This window comes from Aristolochia californica, unplaced genomic scaffold, assembly GCF_029961685.1.
Source record: "Aristolochia californica isolate CCGP_79_NKW_82.1479 unplaced genomic scaffold, dmAriCali1.0.hap1 SCAF_9, whole genome shotgun sequence".
Lineage (NCBI taxonomy): Eukaryota > Viridiplantae > Streptophyta > Magnoliopsida > Piperales > Aristolochiaceae > Aristolochia > Aristolochia californica.
Window position 1 is genome coordinate 3,355,981 of NW_027182290.1, and position 22,369 is coordinate 3,378,349.

A 22,369-nucleotide genomic window follows, 5' to 3' on the forward strand; every position below is an offset into this window, starting at 1 on the left:
TTCCTTAATTCTAGATGGAAAAAGGTTTCAGACTACGGATCTCATATCACATCCAACTTCATTGTTCACTTGAGTTCGTGACTCCACCTCACCCATTTAGACTTGTATTTTTTACTATTATATGGTTATAATTTTTGGTAATATCTCCCTATACCTTCATGTTATACCAGCATAATTAGTTGACATTACGTGCATCACACTCCATCACTAGAGTAAAGTATATACTAGTCAACAAAGTATCTAATATAATACTCAAGGAAATCAAGGAAATGCATTTGAATGCATCGACAACTCTTTCAAACTATAATACCAAAAAAAAAAAAATCAAGTCCCGAGCTATCCTACTAAACAATTCAAGACTTGTGCAATTTGTTTGTAAGAATAGATGTCTCAAACTTTGCACAAAACTAACATATGTTACAATCTCTTGAACGAGCAATCACATTTTAATCAAATAGTTTAAATCCATAACATTAGATACTAGGGAACAACAAAAGACTCACATTGTTGAAGCACAAGATGGTGAGATTCAACATTTTAATCAAATAGTTTAAATACATAACATTAGATACTAGGGAACAACAAAAGACTCACATTGTTGAAGCACAAGATGGTGAGATTTAGGGTGCATGACTTTTTAGCGCAACTCCCTAACTACCTAAGCTAAGTTCGACTGACCATTTTATATGTTATGCATAATGTTACGAATTATCACATATTTACTTCAAATTAGTCTAGTATTATGTTGTTAAATCATTCTATATTAGCTAAAAAATTACATGTTAATACACTTATACACTTATGATTAGTTTCATATTTCAAAATTTTAAATTCTTATTATGCTCATATATGTTATGTATTATGTTTATCTTTTGTCCCCACTTATTATGCTCATCTTATATTGACATTATACTTGTTTTAAGTGCTAATAAAGTTCATAGTATTGTTATAATTAACCTCAATCAAACTTTTGGTCCTAGGACTCTTCCCTCAACTACCTTAGTAACTAAAACAAACACAAGAAAAATTGAAAATGGATATAGAACAACTTACTCAATAGATCAGTAATGTCGTATACCAACATATAATATAAATAGAACGATATATGAAATATCTTATTGTGTACCATTTAGATACAGTTTATAGCCCTATCTTCATGACAATTCTAAACATATCAAGTTAAATGGTCATTTTATTCCGGATTTGATAGCATCAAAAGTGTTTATTACAAACTATATTCCTACTAAAGAGCGATTGACATATATTCAAAACTAAGTCATTGTCATCCCATTGTCATCAATTTTTTTTGGCAAACTTCCCATAACTCCACCTATGCTCAATTTAAGAGGGGATGTTAAAGATATATTTGAATATGGTAATATCGATGACTGTGTGACCCATGATACAAAGTATTAACCTAAATTGTTATTTATGTACTCTTTTCACATAATAAAAAGATAAGTTTCAGCATAGTGTCCCTGGCTCGTAAACATGTCATAATGCTGAGATACACTAGAATTATTACATGAAGGAAGAGAAGATGAGTTTATTCAACCCATTTTTTTTTTCATTTTTGAAAGTTACAATATGTTGTAAATCCTTACTGTTTATTTAAAAACATACATTACTATTTTCATGTTATTATCATTTATTCAAAACAAAAGAAACGGTTACCCATTATGAATGCATATGATAAGGAAATTTTTTGCAATAGAAATTTTTTTAAAATTTTCATGTTCGACCCATCCTCTTAGGAGTGGGCACGGGTCGGGTTTACCAAAACCCAAAGCCAATCTTGACCTCAAAGAAAAAACCCGATTCATCAAACCCAAACCTAACCCAATCACCATCTTCATAACACCATCCCTGTCCTCGTAAACACAAATTAAATCCAACCCATCCCTGCTGCATCCCCGTAAAACCCGACCCTCTCAACCCTGTTTTATATCTTTGTCTCATATGTGAATCGGTTTGGGTCAAGTTTGGTAAAACCCATCCCAAACCTAACAGGTTTTTTTCCCGGCCCATCCCCTGACCCTCGAGGTGAAATTATAAACCCAAACCCATATTTTTTGGGTCGGGTCTGATCAAGTTCTCTGTAAAACCCAATGCCCACCCCTGTACCTTCTAGGGCATTTTCTTTCTCTCATGATTGAGGTCTTTTTATAAAAATATCAATGTAAAAAAAAAAAAAAAATTCGTTATGTAAAAACATCTTGCCAAAAATTTTCAACTAAACCTGTTAGAGTAAATTAGACTTTCAGACGAACCCCTAAAAAACAAAAAAGGTTATTCTTTCACACCCCACTAACGAGCATCACCTTGCTCCATCTAAATTTTCCTTGAGAATCCTAAAATATCCTCCATTTGTAACCCTATTCTTATGCAGGGCAATACATAGACAGTAATGCTTGATAGAAAGTTACAACATCACATGGATTACTATGATCTCAGGATATAAGCAACCAATGTCAGAGCCGAAACCATCCTGTTTCCTTGAACCTGTCATTCACACCCCTAACAGAGAGCCCAATCATACCTAGCCTGTCATATGATGACCAAGGCCACTCAACCTGCTGGTTACATGAGAAAGCCACTGAGTTAATTCTTGTATGCTATAAAGCTTAAGATCAACAAAAATACTTCAATTATCAATTCTCATTCAACAGTCTTTGCTTGCCAATGGAATACATCGCACAAGATCAGTAAAAAATAAAAATAAAGAAAAAAGAACTTCGTATGTTGCAAAACAGTGTTGTTTGAGACATGGCAACAGGCCTGGACTTTAGGGGCTACTTAGGGTGGTATTAGATATTTTCCCAACTCCTTTTTTAAATCTTACTCTACAAAAACCTTCTTATTTCCTCTTTCACCGATGTAAAAGGGCAATCTTACAATCGTCTGAGTCACTTTTGCATGATTATCTTCATGTCCTAGAAATACTTGCAACTTCTCTAGCTAAGAAAAGCTAGTCTTCGGAGGAGGAAAGGCAACCAAGCCCCTCCCTCTCCTCAGTCCTCTCTCAGATAAATTAGTAAAATCAAAACATTTTCAGCAAGAAAATTTAATTATTTTATCATGTTATAAATTTTCTAAAAAACGTAACCAGTTTTTCCAAACATGCAAGAGCACAAGAGAACCAGTGGAACAACATTTTACAGATGCACAAGCGAAGGTAACCCAAAATTGTGGATTCTATAAATATTAAATGACTCTTCACAGGGGAACGCAGAATTCACTTTCACTTCACCAATATGATGATATAGTTACAGATGAAGGCTGGAGGCCTACAGAACTGCATTCGCATGAAAACATGTAGATTTATAAAAAAATTCAAACAAATTTTCAAAAGAAGCGGCTTCTTTCAGCATACCCACCAATGCAGAATACACTGTCATGAACTAAGCATTTAAGGGCTCTTATGGCATACACTATACAGATTTGAGGGAAATGATTTTGAAGTATACCAATGATCAACTGCCTGACTTCTTCATTTTGTACAGATAATCTCTGGCCCTTGATATCTGGTCAGTAAACCATAGCCGGAGATGAAGTAAATTACTACCAGTCACCACCCCTCCTTCCCTGCCTGCAATTCCATAGAAAATAGAATTTGAGAACCCCAGAGCGAGAACCATTAGATAAACTGTATTTGGGACTGCAAAGCTTTTGCAGATTTTTTTTCTTTTTTTTTTTTGGAAAAAAAAAACTTCCTTAGTTGGCCAAGTTTCTTTTCCATGATTTCTCACTTTCCCCTTTCTTATTGTTTCTGTCAAATTTAAAACTATCCAACTGAATCTTAGTGCTTGATAATAGAACCAAGAGGATAATTTGTACGTCACTGCAATGTTAACAAAATTATGCTTCATTGAAATGCTAATAAGGGTTATTTAGAGTAGTGCTTCAATATTTAAAATACAATCCATGTTTTAAACTATGGTATGTACATGCACTGGCAACGACTTGAGCAACAAGAAAATGCACTTTTTAGCTCCTTCGTATATAAGGCAAATAATCATTACATAAAACTATACATGATATACAAAGGCAAACTATTCAAGGGATGGTCAAGACAGTGAATGCATCAAATGAAACCAAATTTTAAAAAATTCAAACATCAGAAGATAAGAACGGCACCCTGTTCAAAGGATAGTCAAGACAGTGGACGCATTCAAATGAAATCAAATATAGCTGTAGTTCCAATTCAGCAGGCTATTTAAAGATACCAATTTTTTTTATAGAACTAACATCTGGTCTCCAGAAAGAATTACCAATCTTCCTTCATCAACAGGATGCCATCACCTAAGTTATATAAGCCATCGCAAAGAGTGAGAGCAAATGAAATGCCAATGCTGCTAATTTAGTTGTAATAATCATTACGCTATTTCTCTTGAAGCAGCTCAGAACATTGTTTGTCATCTGTTTTAAACCCGTCTAGCTGCATGTTATAAATTGAGCACCAGTACAACGCTCATGGTTTGTAGGCATCTGTTTTAAACCTGTCTTGCCATGTGTCACAAATTGAGCACCAGTTTAACTGCGTTATTGGTGACAAGAGCTTTTCACAACAAAATTTAATTCGAACCTAGATTTTATCAGCTCCTTTCACATCCAATGATATTTTAACAGAGGGTTATATATGTGCAAATGATACCTGAAATGATCTAACAAGACAGCAAGCTACATTCTTCCAAGTCCAGCTCCAAGTTTCTTAATCACCACATCTTTGCAAGACAATCGCTTTTGCTTCAAAAACTGATATCAGGAAGTCGCATTTTCCAGTAATTCCATGTATTGTATTCCTCCTAATTAACCCCATTAAACTTGTAAATAATGCAGAACAAACAGAATCTAACTAACTAGAGAAAGTGCAAAATTAAATTTTTTTCCGAAAAAGAACATGCAAAAACAAAAAAAAAGGAAAGTAAAGAACTCATTTATCTCAAAGAAAAAAAAAATCAACCTGTTCACTGCAATGTATTGCCGGAAACATGCTATGTACAAGGGAATGAAGAGAAGTGTATGACTTGGTATCAACCCATCTGTTTACAGCAACTTCACCCTAAAATTGAGGTGGAAAAGTGAGTGCCTGATCTACCAGGCGTTCTGGTAAAGAAATAATTGCCAGTTGAATGTGCAAACAATACCTTAGGATTAATGATAAAAATTTTGCCTTTAGGTATTCCCACCTTAAGATAGCTAACCTCATCAGTGTCTCGGTTACCAAAACCAGCATAAAAAGGGTTGCAGTCAGATGGGAAGAGTGCCCTGATATCCTGGAATAAGAAAATAGACTGTATTAGAGGAGACATATAAACTGTATCCAACATAGGGTACATTCAAGCTGCTTCATCTGATACGTTATGAGTATGACATATCCCACCAAATATCTCTACACGAACAATTTCAATTCAGGTTCTACCCTTTTTTTGAATATTGAAAACCTTTTACCCTGGATAGACTTGAACCCAAGACCTCATCCTAGATGACCCCTAGCAACCATTGAGCCAAAGGCCCAAGTCAATTCAGTTTCTAATTTTATGAATTTTAAATGGTGGTCAAAATAAAAGATTCTGCATATATAGGATGCAAAGGAAGATCCATCTGATTAAAAGGATTAACAAATGTTTTGTCAGAGAGAAATTCCTTCAATTGGCAAAGCTAGGTGGGCAACTACATCATATGCCATGTAACCGAAATCTCACCTTCTAATCTCATTCATCAAATGTGAGCATTGTCAAATGTACAGTTAGTGAGACTGAAAAGAACAGGACCCCATTCTCAGAAGGTCATGGCAGACATTTTTAAATACAGTAAATCCAGACACTCACCTCAAGGCATGCAATCTTGAATTCGTGAGGAGCTCTCCTAATTACTGCAAAAGGACACAAGTATTTTCTTATTCCAAGCTTGAACACTTGGTACACATAATGGCAGACACAGACAGGTTACTTTAATTGGCAATATGCCACTTGTACACATATAAGAGCAGACAAACAGATTTGGAATGAAAAATAATCAAGATTTATACAGAAATTTATCATATTTTTATGGTCAATGTTATGCAGTTAAAAAATCAAGCAAAAGAAATGAACTGTAACACTTGTAACATATTTCTGTTTTTTGGGGGCATATATTTTTCTCTTTTTTGGACATCCATTGTGAGATTTGGTTTAATTTGAATGCAAAATTTTATCAACAACTGTGGCTGTTATAAGATTGAAGTATTTGAATAAGCGAATTATCACCTTCTCTATACAGTGAAGGAAAAAGTCCATCAGGAGATATGACAACTGGTCCATCTGGCAAAGCCTTACCGTCCTACAAAACCAAGTAGAGAATTAGTTTCTTCAGGAACTACAGAATTAAGCATCAACTGGTGACTCACTCAAATGCAATTATCATCAAGAAATTAAGAGAAACTATCCAATACCAAGTAGAGAATTAGTTGCTTCAGGAACTACAGAATTAAGCACCAACTGATGACTCTCTCAAATGCAATTAGCATCAAGAAATTAAGACGGAGTATCCAAAACTATAGATGTGGCTTGACCAAATGTTATCAAAGAAATGTACCACGAGTTTTGCTTGATACAAAACTACAATGACTTTGCAAAAGACCTGTTTAAGATTAAAAAGAAACTGCCTTGTGAGATACGCCTGAGAAATTGCGCGGGCACTAAGAAATAGCAGCTGATACCCATTTTCCTGCAATGATGAAATGTGACAAGCAAGTCATGCAACAACAAGTTCTAAATTATAAATAATAAAAGTTTACATTTACCAAAACAAGAAAATAAAAGATGAGACATGAACCTTAATTGCCGAAAACAAATGTGCAACACCTATATGTGACCAATCTTTCCCAACCAATGGCATAAACTGCCCAAGAACATCTGACCTGTGACATATACAAGAGTAAAAAGAAAAAGTTATGGGTGTATTTTACCAACCATAATAACTGGTAAATGCACATGAAAATTTTCTTTTCACATGTCCAATCCTAAAATTTTGACACTATTTCTGTCCTATCTCTGCAAAATTAACCTCAAGCTGTCAGTTTCCACAAAATTAGTTTTGGTTTATTAGACACTTCTTAGAGGGGGGGCGGGGGAGGGGGAGGGTGGTTGTTGAAGAAATAATTTTGCAGACCACACCTATCATCCGTTTAGAATCTAAATACTATTAATTGAAAGAATAAGTTACACAAAAGGATGGTAGATGCTTATGATTGTTAGACACTAAAAAACTACCGCACGTGATCTTCTTTTTTCTTTCTTTGATTATGTTGAAACTCAGAGACAATGAAATCACTAATCACTAATCACTAATTCTTCAAAAACTTGGAGTTCCGACACATTAAGCCTTCAACTACCTGAGACTTAATAGAATATCACAATGACAACTACCTCCTCATCAAGCATAGAACCGGGAATTTCATTATACCAGTTTATAGAAAAAGAATAAGCACCATGTCAGCAAATCATCCACAGCTCAGAGAAACAATATCTTACTTGGTTATTGTTCCATCAACATCTGACACAACTATTTGAGTGTTCCACTTCCACAGATAAATTCTCGCATCTACCTGGTCAAGAATACAGTATACCAAAAATTCATGTTACAGAAAACAAACCTTTCAAGTGATCTAATCAATCAAAAAATTAATAAGCAAAATAACTGATAACCTGTTGCCTCCCAAGCATTGCAGTAGAAAACGTGAAGGTTACAACATTACGTCCTTCCTTCAAATTCAAAGAAGCTAGTTGCTCTGACATGGGAACAAGAGATCGAACCTTCTTTTTTGTTGATTTTGTCTTAGATGTGATACTATCATTACTAGTTGACTGGTTTTCCCCAACATTCTCATTGCTGATGTTTGGGGGAGGTGAAGCTGAAGACTTGGACTTTCCAAAGTTAAAAGGCCAGATCCTCCAGCTCCCTCCAGAAGGCACAGTTTCTCCTTCATGAGGCCTTTCTAGTTGTTCTACAGTAATGGCACCCTTCGGTTCAAATATATGACCATGACCAAAGGAAACCATCCCTAAAATAATGGGAGCAGCTGATTCCCACGGGAAATAACAGCCATTAATTCTAACCACCAGTCGATCATTCTTCACTATAGATGGGCCCAAAGAAGTAAACTTCTCCAAGTCCAATTTCTCAGAATCAAATGCTTGAGAAGCAGCTTCAGCTCCCATCCCTTCAAATAGTAAGTGTCTACAAAGGGATATTTCTGAAAATTTACAGAACAAGAATGAGTAAGACAGAAACATATACACAAAGAACAACTATATATGGTGCCCCAACAGATGGAGCTGAGTACTAGACAAGCCAAACTATTCCTCCAGTAACTTCCCATTGATGGTTCATGCTTGTAACAGTCACTAAGAAGAATGCAACGTTTGTAAAATTTTCAATGAAAGGAAGATCCCTCATCAGACTCCACTTGAAGTTGGATAAATTATATGGATCAAGGGAGACAATGGGATATTATACAATGATGCATCTACAAGATGCCCCGATCAAGAACAGCCCCGATAATCAAAAACCAGATATTCGTCTTTTTATCCAGAATTAAGTAAATGCAGCTAGAGAGAGATGGGCATTACGTGCTTCAACAATGTTAACCTATAAGAAGTAAATAAGTAATTCTCTTACCAACAAGACAGTCGCTAGGTACCAGTTTTTCTTCTTTCATGTCGCGGTCATCACCATCCCCAACAACATCTTTAGTTCTACACAGGACCCCAGCTAAGTTGCCCTCTGATGCAGACAACTTCAAATTTCCTGAGAAATCCTTCCCAAGCATGTTCCATTTACACTTTTCAGAAGAATCAAATGATCGACTAAAAGCATGACGTGTATCAGCCCTTTCAACATCATGGATCAGATCCCACATGTGAGGCAAAGACCCAACAGAATCTCCAGCTTCCCCTGTGCAGGACCGTTTTCTTGGAATATTTATTGGACTGCCTGGTGTCCTCACATCCTCTGCTATGCTTTCATGTGAAAATGACTCCTGAATAGGTTCCCCTGGATACGAAGCTGAAGCATGAGATAATGGGGATTCAAAGGACTGATGACTCGAAGAAAAAGGGGAATCTTGGTTTTTATCACTTGAGTCATGTTCCACCCCATCAATGTCCTCTACTAAATGAATATCAACCTCATTCTTATGCACACTACCATTCACAACATTATCCATATTGCTGGAAAGGAGGTGCTCCTCATCTAAATTCTTTAAAAATAATAAATGAGGGTCTACAGTTTCCTCAGAGAGATTACTGACACAAGATTTATGAGAACCAACACCCTCAGTTGAAATCTGAAGTTCATGAATACCAGTGCCTTCCCTGAGGTTATCCATTTTCTGGACTTGATCCCTGGTACTCCTAGGAGGGGACAGAACAGAAATGGCATTCAACTCAGGTTCATTGATTGAATCCAGTACCTGATCAACCTCACTATGATCGGTGACAGTTGAAGATTTTACATGAACCAATCTATTATCCTCAGTGAAGAATTGAGTAGAGGAAAAGCCTGTCAACTGGAGGTCAGGTTGATTCTCCACATTCTCTACCTGGTCTGTTTCCAACGCCTTATTTGTCATATGTCCCTCAATTACTGTGGTATGTTGGATAATTTCCACTACCTCAGCTTCCAGAGGGTCAGAAATAGATGTTTCAAGGTTGTCCAAAACATCAGTACTTTTTTCACATAAATGTATTCCAGATTGAGGCAGTTTATTTATCTCTGAAATTAGAATTTGGGTGCAGATTTCTACCATGTTAGGACTAGGCGAATGAGTCCTATTGAACAGTTCATCAGTACCTACAATTCCTTGGTCAGAGCTTTCAGTTGCTTCAAAATATATATAGGAAGAAGCTCCTTCATTCCCCTCTTCATATGCTTTTTCATTGTCTACTTTCACTGCATTGTTTTTTGGTTCCAGTTTCTCCACAGCAGTTTTGCCTGTAACTGAGAAATCACATTTTTCTAAAACGGACACACCTAAAAGCGGTTCATCAATTCCTGAAGGCAAAGGATTCACATCTGTTGTCACATCATTATTTTCTAAGTTCATGCTAACCACGTCTGTTACGTCACAACTAGGACTAACAGTTTCTGAAAGAACTGGCCCAGGAATATTGTGATCCAAATCATCATCTACCACTGGGCTTGGGACTACTGGACTACCCAAGACTTCAGTCATATCAGCAACTTCCCTATCCTTATGGTCTTGAACCTGCCCAATGAGATTCTTATCCTCCTCATTCACCCCTCCAACCAGCTTTGGTTGCCTGTTGTCAGGCTCCTCAGATGGCTTGGATTCTCTCTTATTCCCTTTCTGTCGATCAGTTCTCAGATTGGTTGACCATTTCATCTCCAGGAGATCAGCTGCAATCTCTGCACGCTCTAGGGAACTTGCTCTTTCTACATCACTCTCTCCATATCTGTAACCGCCATCCTCCTTCCTGGAGTTCCTTCCAAACACAAGCCCAAAAATTCGTGACCTCTTGGATCTAGTCCTGGTTATTACATTCCCAGTACCAATATCAATATGAGAGACTGCACTTGCATGCTCGTCATCAATGTTCAGGCTTTGGATCTTCAGTAATTTTTTATTCTCATCATTCTCATCTCCAGAAGAAGCAGAAGAGAAAACAGAATCCCCTTCTTCTCCTTCCACCTCGGCGAGGAAGTATGCTTCTCCTTTATGATCCAAGTACATGTGAAAATCAGCTTCAGTACCATTGACACTTATCTTAACAATGTTTTCTTTTGCTTTCAACACTCCTTGAAATTTTCCAAACCTTACATACCATGGACTTGATTTGAAGCTCCCATCTTGCTGTTGAACAACTATTATGTCCACAGCCCCACCAAAAGGGTGAAATGGGCCCGAAACAGTATAAACACCACGGGAAATGTAGCTGCTTAACCTCTCCACAGCATACATTCTTTTAGTTTGACTTACTCAGAGATCTGAAATTGATATTTACTAACTCCCCATGAACCATGGCCTCACTGAAATGTCTGAAACATATGGAGAGCTTCACATAGGAACTCAAGACAGGAAATTCGCATTCTTCCTAGAAAGTTATGTAGGTGAGAGAGACGCATCTAGTTCATCATCTCTAGAGGACACTCTTCCGAAAATAGATGAAATGAAAGTCTTCAGCAGTGAAAATGAGAAGGAGAAAGAGGCAACCCCGACGAAAATAACAAAATAAAAATACAAGTGAAAAACATAAATCGAGCAGAAGCGTGCTCTTGGATTGAATGCAGCAATTAAAATCACCAACCGTGGAAAAACACGCCACACAATGCAGATTTGTACTCGAACGAAGAGTGATCCAGGATAAATTCCCACCCGAGGTTTGAATTTTTGTGCTTTTGAATATAGTGGAAGACGTCTAGTTCCCTGATCGTCAAAATAGAACTCCCATGACAACCAAAAAAAGAGAGAAAAAAAAATAGCCAGATAACAAAAACAAAAACGTAATCTGAATTAAAAGTACTCTGTTAAACAAACGAAAATTCAAAAGCTTTTCATCGGAGACGACCCAAACCAATCCCGAATTCTTAATTTCACTACGAAATGGATGTCAATTGCCACCTCAACCGCCAAACCACGAACTTACGAGCCCCTGATCTTAGAACGCAACAAGAATCAACAGAACAGAATATTTCGTAAAAAATTAAAACATAATATCCCCACCAAAAATGCCCAGAAAATTCATCAAATAAATGGAAAACCGCCACCAAGTTGCCCCACAAACCACATCAACCGCCGATATAGAAAAAAAAAACAATCATACCCGAAAGCATATTCGCACAAATTCGAAGAATGTTCGAATAGCTAACGGCAAAACGCCAACAACTGAAATTCTCAAACCAGATAAGAATTTTTAAACCGAAAAAAAATTGAAAGGAAGGAAGAGAAAAAGGGGAAAATAAAATAACCTATAAAGGAAACAACGTGGAGCTGACCTCTTTAGAGAAAGAGGGAGAGGGAAATGTCGAGTCTGATAAAGAGTTCGACGTAAATTCCGTTCCCTCGCTCGAATCGGAGGCTTCTTTCCGGTTTCTTTCTCGGGAAGGGAAACTCTCCACAGACTGGGCCCACCTCAGGAACTGTTGTGTTGGTGGGTGCAAGACTTGAAGGCTTGAAATATGTCCTTTTCCCGCCTTTGATCCTGTGAGAAGCGCTTAACGTGAGAGTCCATGAGAAGTCTAAAAACTTTAAATTGTTGCATTTCCGAATTTCTAGTATCTCATCTTTCCCTTGTAAAAAAAAGCTAAAAAATTAAATTATTTTATTATAATAATTTAAATTTTTAGGTTAATTATCATAATTATATGTGAGAAAAAACTGTTGCATGTAAATAAATAGATTATTTTTTAACAAGCTTCATTAAAATGAAATTTTAAAACGGGGCCACCCTAACTCCCTAACTCGGAACCTTTCATATGCTTCTCACAGTAAAGTTCTGTGATAAACTTCCATCAGCCGCTCATCGCATCCGGCCGCGGCTCAGCGCCAGCGTGGGCCGCATGATCGATTCCAAGAGCAGGAGGACACGAAATTTGTCGTTTAAGGGGCAAGTGGCTAAGATCCAACGAACGGAGGAGGACAAATAATAAAGAAAATGACACGTTTGCGTTACGTCATCGTCTAGCTGAGTAAATCTACGACCACGAGTCAGCCCATCTCTCTCGACAGCGACTTTCTAGCTAGAAACTGTGGGTCCCACTCACACTAATAGAATTGACAGTTGGGCCCAGAGATAAGACGGCCTGCGATGGAGATCGGCTGGAACCGGGTCAAGTCTTTTTCTATTGAACCGCCTTTGACTCAGAATCCTACAAACAGAGTTATTGGGATGGAAGCGCGGCTATTTGATTATGTTGGATATTGGTTTCGATTATGCACTGGACCCAACTGTTTTGATCCAAGTGTCTCAGACCATAGGGTCCGGCCCAACAACAGAGTGTGGATTGGCCCGACCCGAAATAATTACGAACCGCTTTGTTAATTGTTTGTTTATTCGACTATTTTTCACTTTTTATTTTTAATTACTCTAATCGATTTAAATTTATAATATTATTTTATGTATCTATTTTGTTAATAAACCAAGATAAGATTTTAACTCTTTGAAATTAATAAATAATCAAAAATTTTAATTAATATATTTTTATTTAATTAATATATAAATAGAAGATTTAAACAAATATTTAAATTTATAATATTCAAATGCAATAGTGAGTGGGCAAACAGAGCAAAAAAAAGAGTGAGAGAGTGAGTCAGCGTACAACTAAAAGTGAATTCACTGGTGATAATTAAATTATTGTTAACTCAAGCTGTTGGTTTAATTAACTCATTTTTATAATTAATAAAATCAATAATTTTATATTTAATAAAAAATATTTTTAATTAATAAGATGTAAAAATATATAGTGTGTTAAAGTTAGTATTTGATAGATTTTTCCTGTTTAATCATGATTTTTTTATGTTAAAGAACACCATATATTATCAATAAATTAATAACTTAAATGTATTATATTTGTTTATGTTATTTTTAACGTTATTTTTTATGATTAATCACGTGCATAGTTAATTGACTCACATAATTACAGTATTAATGTATAATAAATAATAATATTTAATTAATATAATATATAATTAAATTAATTAGTACATTAATATATTTTAGTTATACATTAAATTAGTTATTCATGTAGTAATAATATTTATTTTACCTAATTTAATATTTAAATATTATATTTTAATTAAGTATACTTTACAAGTTACTAATTCTCTTAGTTTCAGTGTTTTCCTCATTTGGGGGCACTAATACTAAAAATTATTTTCTAGTGGACATGAACTTGTCCACATTACCGCCCATTTCAAATATGAAGATCAAATTTCGAAGAGAGTCGGGAAGGAAGCTTAACTCAAGTACCAAAAAGATTCGTTGCATATGAACCAAATTAAAGTTACATTAACTCTAATATAAATTATTAGTGCATCCAAACAAGAAAAACCCTGGTTCTCTTTTATTTCTATGAGCATCCAAACAAGGGTAGTTGGGTAATATTTTAGGAGGTCGTATCTATTTTATTTTCTAGTTTTTTATTTCTTATTTTACTAGCTTTCCTAGACATTGTGAGGGTAGTTGGGCCGTTCCTTGTACAATCCATGCCTGCGGAGAGTTCGAATCGGATTCTAATGGGCCAAAACGACGGCCCGCTGAATGTGGCTTGCTGGGGAAGGAGAAGCTGGGGGGCTTTGAGATGGTGTTCAGGAGCAGCTAACGAGTCCCGTCTTCCCGCCAAAACGAAATAATTTCGAGAGTTTAGGAGTTGGGACCGGAAAATCGGACTAGCTTGTAGGGTTTCATTTCCAATTCCAAAATCTGGAAATCATAAACGGCAATTGAAATTCTGTCGACATGGAAGAGGATGACCACCTAACTTCTTCTAGTTCCTCTACCTCCGAAGACGAGGATGGGGAAGAAGAGTTGAAGGGAGATTGCAGTAAGGAAGACCAGGAGGATGAGACAGATACGGAATTCGTCGTGGACTCTCCAACGTCCGATGACGATGTAAAATCGAAGAATGTTGCTGCTCTTGTGAGGTTCGTCGTTGAATATATGTTGCACCGAATTACATACTGTTCTCCTGTTTGGTATAGAATTAGAATTGGATTTCCCCCTTTCTTTTCATGTATCGAAGGAGAGGAAGAAAAGAAGTAGTTCAATGGATTTTTATAAACCAAAAAGGGTGCGAAATGCTGAAGCTTTAAACATTTGTTGGCTCTCATTCTGAAAATAAATTCATTCTCATTTCTGGATTGGAGTTTTAGATGCTAAATTAAATCCAATGAAGTGTGTTGCTGGTTTCTCATTTCGAAATCTATTCCTTCCCGTGATCGTCGTCTTTTCTGTCCAAGGAGTTGTGAAATTGGTTGATTTTACAGCTCATTCATACTTTTCGATATTCTGTTTATCCAATTAGTTTTGGGTGCTGACCTAGCTAAGATTAATAAGCTTTTTCTTCTTCAAATATGTAAGATCCGTGTCTGTGGGCGGGATATGGGTGGGCTGTGGGTTGGGGAGGCATGTATTTTATATGAATATGGGTTCGCTGTGTTCTTCGCTAAATGAAATGTTCATTGGCATGCTAACTGCTCATTTGCGGGCCTTTATGGACCACAGAGCATCATGTCATGGTTGGTTTTGGTAACTGTAGCACTACTCAAATGTGGCTTTTATGAAAAAAAGTTGCTTCTTTATTCGACTAGGAAATGTCAATTTGTTGGAAGATTCAGACATTAATCCATCCATGACCATGAAATAGTACAGGACGTCTGTTTTCTTCATCTGAACATGATTGACACAGGGAATCTGCCGGCCTGGCCATCATTAGTTGGTTTTTATGGACACTCAAGTGTATTCCATTCTATCTGGTTTAGTTGGGAGTTCTTTTCACTAATTAAGTTTGTAGCATGATCTTTTAGAATTCTTTCACATCCTGCACTTTGTTCAATTCCATTTGCTTCCTCATGGTGAACTTTTCCAATTCCATTGGAACATAACATGTTATATATCGTGTTTGTATCTTGCTTGCATCCCACTGATTATATTTTGGTATTTTATGAGTTCATTTATGAATGGATCTGTTTTGGGTCTTCTCAGAGGCAATCTAGTTGTTAAAAGGCAGTCGCTACTTCCCCGAGTTCTTTCTGTCTCTGAAGGAGCTGCTGTGGCCAGAAAGCCTTTCAAACCCCCTTGTTTAAATGGATACAGAGACCAGAATGAAGAACTTATTCGTCGACTTTGGGCCCGTAAAAGATTTGTTCCATGGGGTTCCTTGAGACCGGCGCTGGTAACGATAAGCAACCGGGTGAATATTCCTCAAATTATTGAGGAAGATAACTTGGAGGAAGTTAAGTCTCTTCCACCTGGTGTCGAGCCTTTAGTTTTATGGCATCCAGAGGATTCTGATGAAGAAGGCCCCCCATTGACACCGATAGTTGTCGATCCATTGCTGGTGCGCTTTCTCCGGCCTCACCAAAGGTATTTCTATTATGTGCTCAGGCTTAATTGCTTTCCAGAGGTACAAAGAAAGATTCCATACTTCTTATTGTGCACTTTCCTATGGGTTAACCACTTAGAACATCTGCTATGTAGTCCTTCAAAAGAAAAAAAACCAAACTAAAACATCAACTTGATCAAACTACTCCAATGAAGATAAGTATGTACTCTGGGTCACTGCCTGATCTTAAAAGGTAATTTTGGACTTCACTTGCTTCTGTCTATCTCTATTCTTTTGTACACTCTTATCTTGTGGTTCCATAGTTTCTCAAGCTTTTTACTAGCAGTCAACGTCTCCATAGCCCAGTATAATGCTAGTTTATTAGAAAATGAAAGTCTCGAGGGAAATAAAAAGTATTAGATCTGTGTAGAAGGAAAGGTAGCTTTTCTTAAGCGAGCCAAATTTATGAGCAAACCTTCCACAAGTTTTGTTGAATTAACTTCTTGGTGGTTTCGAAAGTGCTTTACATTGGACAGAATTGTGCCGCTGTCACCTCCCTTACTTATCCCAAGCATTGCATTATCCAACCTTAGTGCACCCACCCTCTTTGGCACCTTTGGACCGGCTGGATATGGTAGTATCTTCGTCACTTAAACACTTATTTCATATGCTAACTTTGCTGCCAACTCCTTCGGAAAAAAATGGAGTTTCTCTTATGGACCTTGCTATATTTCAAAATCATTTAGAAAGTCATTTTCATTTTTGAATTGTAATGGTACTTACTTTTCCTTTTTTGATGCTGTATTTGCACTGTGTTGCATCCCTCTTGTTTGATGTGTCACAAGCTCTCTCTTCTCTTACTGAAATTTCCCTCATTATTAAAATAAAAATCTACATCCAAAACCAAAAGGCTTCCAGTAATTTTGAGAAAATCCTTAAGAAAACTAAAGAGAAGTCCATATATCAATGAAGATGTCCACATCAATCTATGGAAGGAAGACTTGCTGTAATATTGAATACACAGGCACACATCTCTATTCTTTATTACTCATTTCACACTAGAACCATGGAGCCAAAGGTCAAGTTACAAAATCCTCCACATTGGTCAAGAATCCATGAGCACATTTCCTTTGTGTTGTATGAACATATTAGTTTCCTGATCCTAGTGACCCAGAAATGAATTAAAAAAGTTTTCTGTGATCTTATAAGAGTTTTAACTTTGTAAGCTTATAGATTTGTGAAGCCTGAAAGGTCTTGAAAATTATATTATGAGCAAATCAGAGGAAAACTAACCGAATACTCCTATTTCTCTTGCTCTCACTCCAATCTCTTCATAAGGCCATGTGTACTAATAACTGATCTTTTTCTCCTTGACATTTTCCACCTCACTTCTATCATAAGATTAAGGAGCAACTTTTTAGATTACCTGAGTGGTCAGTAGACCACCCAGGTGGTGTGGTTTAGTCTCATCTTTGAAACTTGGTCATTTGAAGAGCTAAAAATGAAAAGTGGCTGACACCATTTCGTGAGCCCATCTTCTTTTGACTGGAGTATAAACCTGGTTTCTGTTTTTTGCATTTTTCTTGTGATACAGAGAATGCACACAGTTCGTGTTCACGGGGCAGTGCTTGAATTTTAATTTCCTTTCATTTCTCAGAGTTTTTTTTAATTTTTTTTTATCTTTTATTGCAGAGAAGGTGTGCTGTTCATGTTCACATGTGTTTCTGGTATACTCAGTTCTGCTGGAATATCTGGTTGTATTCTAGCAGATGATATGGGGTAAAATTCCTTCTACTACAGTAGTTATGGTTCTTCTCCTTGTCTTTTGATTGTCTTTAGAGTTGCTGTTCCTTGGCTTCATGTGTCTCTATGGTCTGATATTTGCAGGTTAGGGAAGACTCTACAGTCCATCACTTTGCTGTACACTCTTCTTTGCCAGGGTTTTGATGGAAAGCCAATGGTCGGAAGGGCCATGATAGTGACTCCCACTAGCCTTGTCAGTAATTGGGAGTCTGAAATTTACAAATGGGTGGGAACAAGAATCCAGCTTATTTCTCTCTGTGAAAGTTCCAGAGCTGATGTTGTCTCTGGAATTGACAGTTTCCTGAGCCCTTCAAGCCCATTCAAGGTTGATCTTTCATCTAATATCATTAATGGTTTTACCTCCATAATCTTCTTACACAGGATGCTGCAGGTACTTATTATTTCTTACGAGACATTCCGGATGCATTCCTCAAAATTTGAGAAAAGTGGAAGTTGTGACCTTCTAATTTGTGATGAAGCTCATAGGTTGAAAAATGACCAGACATTAACTAACCGAGTAAGGGAACAAGAATAATTTTCTTTCCTAATGGGTATAATAATTTGTTGTGAGATGAATCATCACTTTACGAAATTGTTAGGACTTCCATGGCTGTTAATGTTATTATTGCTTTGTTAAGCTAATGTGGCTATCAACCAGGCATTGGCTTCTCTTTCATGCAGACGCCGTGTTCTTTTATCAGGAACACCTATGCAAGTAAGACGAGGGACCTTTAGTATTTTATTTAATGTGTCACATTCATGAAGCTTTTAATTCTTATTGATTTTTTCTTTCTTGTTTTCTTTAGAATGACCTGGAGGAGTTCTTTGCTATGGTTAATTTCACTAATCCCGGAATACTGGGAGATGCAGCTTATTTCCGGCGTTACTATGATGTATGTTGATTATTATTTATTTCATATACTGTATCTTTGTTGTGTTAGTAAATGTTATCCCAACTTTGGATGTGATCTCGTGCATAAATAACTGTTCCTCAATTTAATTTGTAATTTACCGTATTTGAATCAGTTAGTATATTCTTCAAAAAGTTGATTGACTTTTATTTTGTTTTGGGATTTGTGTCTAAAATAAGTCCCCAATTATTTCTGGAAGAGAACCCTGCGCTACAGCAGATGCGAGAAAGTTGGGCATTGAGCGTTCGACAGAATTAAGTGCCAAAGTTAATCAGGTAGGCTTTTCCATGTTGACTCAACTTAATATCAAATTTTGCTTATATCTACTTGATGTTGTGAGGAATCTCGTATTCCTTTTGCTTTTCCAGCTTTTGTCTGTCACAATTATCTGGCTAACTTGAGGTGATGTGTAGTTTTGACCTTGTTTCTGTTTTCCAGTTTATATTGAGGAGGACAAACACTTTACTATCAAATCACTTACCTCCAAAAGTAAGACTACCACTCCTGATTTATGCTATAGAACAAACACATTTGTTTAGTTTTGATGTACTGCAACTCGCTATCAACTGTTTGATTCTTTTTATCTTTGTGCATGATTTTTAAATAAGTGCTACTCTGCCCCTTGGGGATTTTGGAGGTTATATTTATCAGATAAACTCTTAATTTTCTTCACAAAGAAAATTTGATGTTCCTGATATCTTGTTTGACTGTCTTCCTCATCCTTCAAGTATTTTGGTGGTTACCCTTCTGTTTATGACGGGAGTCTAAACATCTTAATGAACTGTGGATCTGGTATTTGCAATGTGCTCTCACAAATTTCAAGTTTCAACCAGGCAACCTTGACTATGATGTGTCAATGGTGTTTAGGCTCTGTTTGCTTTACCATTAGTTGTGAAAGGTTAGTTGATAAGTTCTTTTCCTGAGTAATTGTCTTCCTCACCTCTACAATTCAGTGCTGTAAAGAAGTTTGAGGGAGAAACAAGGGGAGAAAAGTTGAGAGAAGAAGAGGGGAAGTTGAGAAAAGTTGAGAGAAACAAGGGCACGAACTCTCTCTCTTTTATTAAGGGTTTAACTGATAATTATACGAAAGACAAAAATACCCTTAGTTACAAAGACTCATATAACTCCTATAATACAACTCTGTTTTGAATGAAACTTGTAACATAAGAGTTGAATGTAATTATCTAACTAGCAGACATATGCTAAGATAAATCAGAATTTGGGAAATGATCAAAATACCCTGATCTGGTATTTTAACAAGTACTTTTAAGGGTGACACAACTTGAATCTTTTAATGGTCTTCTGGCCTGGTCATATTTGACAACTTTTTGAATTTTTGGACATTTTTTAAGTAGTTTACCTTTTTCGTTCTCTCTCTACAAATGGAATTTTTTTATTTTGTATATATAGTTTTCTTCCTCTAATTTGTCACATTATTCTATATTATCTTATAAAAGATTTCCATTTACTTTTTGTTAGATGGTGATGAGTTTCTCTGTGCAGATAGTGGAAGTTGTTTGTTGCAAACTGACTCCCCTTCAGTCAGAATTATATAGCTATTTTGTACAGTCAAAAAATGTAAGCATTTTTTTCATATATTCTTCTGCTTTTCTAATTACCTGCTCCTGAATGTCTATTTTTAAATGTTTTTTCTTTTGTTGTTTTCTACTCTGTAGTTTACCCAAGCAGTGGTTGAGGAAATGAAGCAGTCCAAAATTCTTGCATATATTACTGCTTTGAAAAAGCTATGCAACCATCCAAAGGCAAGATTCTGTCTTTCTGACTCTCCTAAATGAGAACAGTTTTCTTTATTTACTGACTGAGATGATGTCCCCGATACTGGCATTGGGACTCAGAGAAGTACACAATTCTTAAAAGTATTAAAATTTTTTTTTTTTGTTTTTAGTTTCTAACTTATTATTGGTATTGGTGTTTTTCGCCTTTTTAATGAATTACATCTTTATCAAAAATAAAAATAAAAATTAGTATTGGCGTTTTTCTGAAATGTTCTTTCTGGATAGGTTCCTTTGCTTATGCTCATGGTTATGTTTCTCATTTGCTTCACATCTTTTTTGGTGCTTTTAGGGGGAACTAAACCAGATTTCTGTTAAAAAAGACAATATTAAAAGTAGTCTTTGATACTCAAGTAGATTCATCTTCTATGTTAGTGGGTAAAAGTCCTATTTCTGCTATGATTTTGGTTGGTAAGAGTCCTGTATCTGATGTGGCTTTATTGGGTTAACATTCCACATCTGTTGTTGGTATGAAAGATTCCAGATTTATAAATTGGGATATGCCTTCTAATCTTGATTAGTCATTTTGGGATGGATCTACCATGGTCACAAGCTCAAAAAAAAAAAAAAAAACTTATCATGGTATTGGATCAAACAAATGACAACTCACCGTTGTGTTTTCTCCAGATATTTTTTTGAAATAGTGCTGAGTTATATTAGAAGGCTCATTTTTTCTCCAGAATTTGAAATTCTTGTTTGGACTTTTTCCCTGTTTTTCTAATTGACAGGGAGAAACTTTTCTTTTCTCTGTTGGAAGCTTTTTGGGTTCAACTTTTCTCAATTGGGGTAAATGTTTCTACAACAATTGAATTTCCAATTGGTTTATACTTGGCATTTTCATCTTCTTCATTAAAATTTTAAGTTTCCTAACTTGAGGATTTTCCTCGAAGTTTGTGAAGCCAATCAAACTTTATTCTTTTCCTTGCAAAAATAGTTGTTTATTCCTATCTAGCTATTCTCAATCATCAAAACCCAGATGCTCCCACCCACCCACTCACACACTTCCAAAAATTTCCGTCACTTTATTTGTTTGAAGTGAAAAGTTCAGAGGAATATGCCCAATTCACCACTTTTATTTCAAATGAAAATAAAAGGGATAGTAAAATGCTGAATATAAATCTTCAATAATCAAAGGGATAGTAAAATGCTGAATATAAATCTGAATTCCCTTCAAACGAGCATGGATTTCAGCCTCTAGCGCATCGGTATGATCACGGATAACTTCCCCAATACCTGCTGGACTAGGACTACCAAAAGAACTCCAATCAAAATTGAGTTTAAGGAACCCTTCAGGAGGAGGACACCAGAGTGCCATTGAAACCAGAGAAGGAACATGAAAATGAAATAAAAAACAGACCAATTATGTCTATCATAGCACTTGGGTAAGAGGGGAAGAGCTGAAACGTATAAACCCATAACATAATGGAGTGAAGATCTTCTCAATAACTCCTCTGACTGAACAGAAAATACCCCGAATAGTCTAATTATTACCTCCTTTCAAAGATGCCTAAAGACTGCTGATAGAGAAATGTGCCAAATTTCCTTCCCTTTCTTAGAAAGTGGGCCTGAATGATATTGAACAATAAAATCAGGAATGGAGGAAGGGAAGCATGACAGCATGCCAAACTTATACGAAATATACAGCTTGAAACCTGCATACTAAAAGGACAATGAAGCGGAATATGAGTGATGTCTCCTCAACCGCTCTAGAAAACTTGCATAAGTAATACACTATCATGTTACCGCTTCTAAGTAACTCATCACAGTCAAAATCCTCCCATGACAAACTGTCCAAGTATCAGGGAGAGTTTTTCACTG

At 36.3% G+C, this 22,369-nt stretch overlaps 2 protein-coding genes across 4 annotated transcripts in view; one reads left to right on the forward strand and one right to left on the reverse strand.

Moving 5' to 3' along the window:
- Positions 1–4,668: 4,668 nt before the first annotated feature.
- On the reverse strand, positions 4,669–12,054 carry LOC137940386 (phosphatidate phosphatase PAH2-like). Of its 2 annotated transcripts, none has more exons than XM_068785421.1 (10): positions 8,662–12,054; positions 7,689–8,236; positions 7,515–7,588; positions 6,817–6,901; positions 6,622–6,708; positions 6,249–6,321; positions 5,832–5,875; positions 5,190–5,276; positions 4,964–5,062; positions 4,669–4,805 (listed from the first exon to the last, which is right to left on the reverse strand). In XM_068785421.1, exons 1-10 carry the CDS (start codon positions 10,961–10,963, stop codon positions 4,749–4,751), a joined length of 3,456 nt encoding a protein of 1,151 aa, XP_068641522.1. In that variant the 5' UTR covers positions 10,964–12,054; the 3' UTR covers positions 4,669–4,748. The 2 variants fall into 2 exon arrangements, with proteins under 2 accessions (XP_068641522.1, XP_068641521.1); XM_068785420.1 differs by having other exon boundaries at positions 5,148–5,276.
- Positions 12,055–14,365: 2,311 nt separating this feature from the next.
- The window catches only part of LOC137941160 (protein CHROMATIN REMODELING 25), a 32,169-nt gene continuing 24,165 nt past the window's right edge, over positions 14,366–22,369 (forward strand). For both annotated transcript variants that reach the window (XM_068786451.1, XM_068786452.1), the window contains exons 1-11: positions 14,366–14,644; positions 15,705–16,085; positions 17,737–17,823; positions 17,932–18,172; positions 18,239–18,364; positions 18,506–18,562; positions 18,654–18,740; positions 18,938–19,033; positions 19,197–19,247; positions 20,262–20,336; positions 20,435–20,521. In XM_068786451.1, the coding sequence (XP_068642552.1) occupies positions 14,460–14,644; positions 15,705–16,085; positions 17,737–17,823; positions 17,932–18,172; positions 18,239–18,364; positions 18,506–18,562; positions 18,654–18,740; positions 18,938–19,033; positions 19,197–19,247; positions 20,262–20,336; positions 20,435–20,521 (1,473 nt within the window). In that variant the 5' untranslated portion in view covers positions 14,366–14,459. The remainder of the gene's footprint in view (positions 14,645–15,704; positions 16,086–17,736; positions 17,824–17,931; positions 18,173–18,238; positions 18,365–18,505; positions 18,563–18,653; positions 18,741–18,937; positions 19,034–19,196; positions 19,248–20,261; positions 20,337–20,434; positions 20,522–22,369) is intronic.

What these genes read in the sequence shown, in the direction of transcription:
- LOC137940386 (XM_068785420.1), bottom strand. Translation starts at nt 10,963, where the DNA reads ATGTATGCTGTGGAGAGGTTAAGCAGCTACATTTCCCGTGGTGTTTAT. An exon ending in ATTTGTTTTCGGCAATTAAG is followed by an intron (nt 6,709 to 6,816) that starts GTTCATGTCTCA and finishes TCATCATTGCAG; the next exon opens with GAAAATGGGTATCAGCTGCT. An exon ending in TTCTTTTTAATCTTAAACAG is followed by an intron (nt 6,322 to 6,621) that starts GTCTTTTGCAAA and finishes TTGGTTTTGTAG; the next exon opens with GACGGTAAGGCTTTGCCAGA.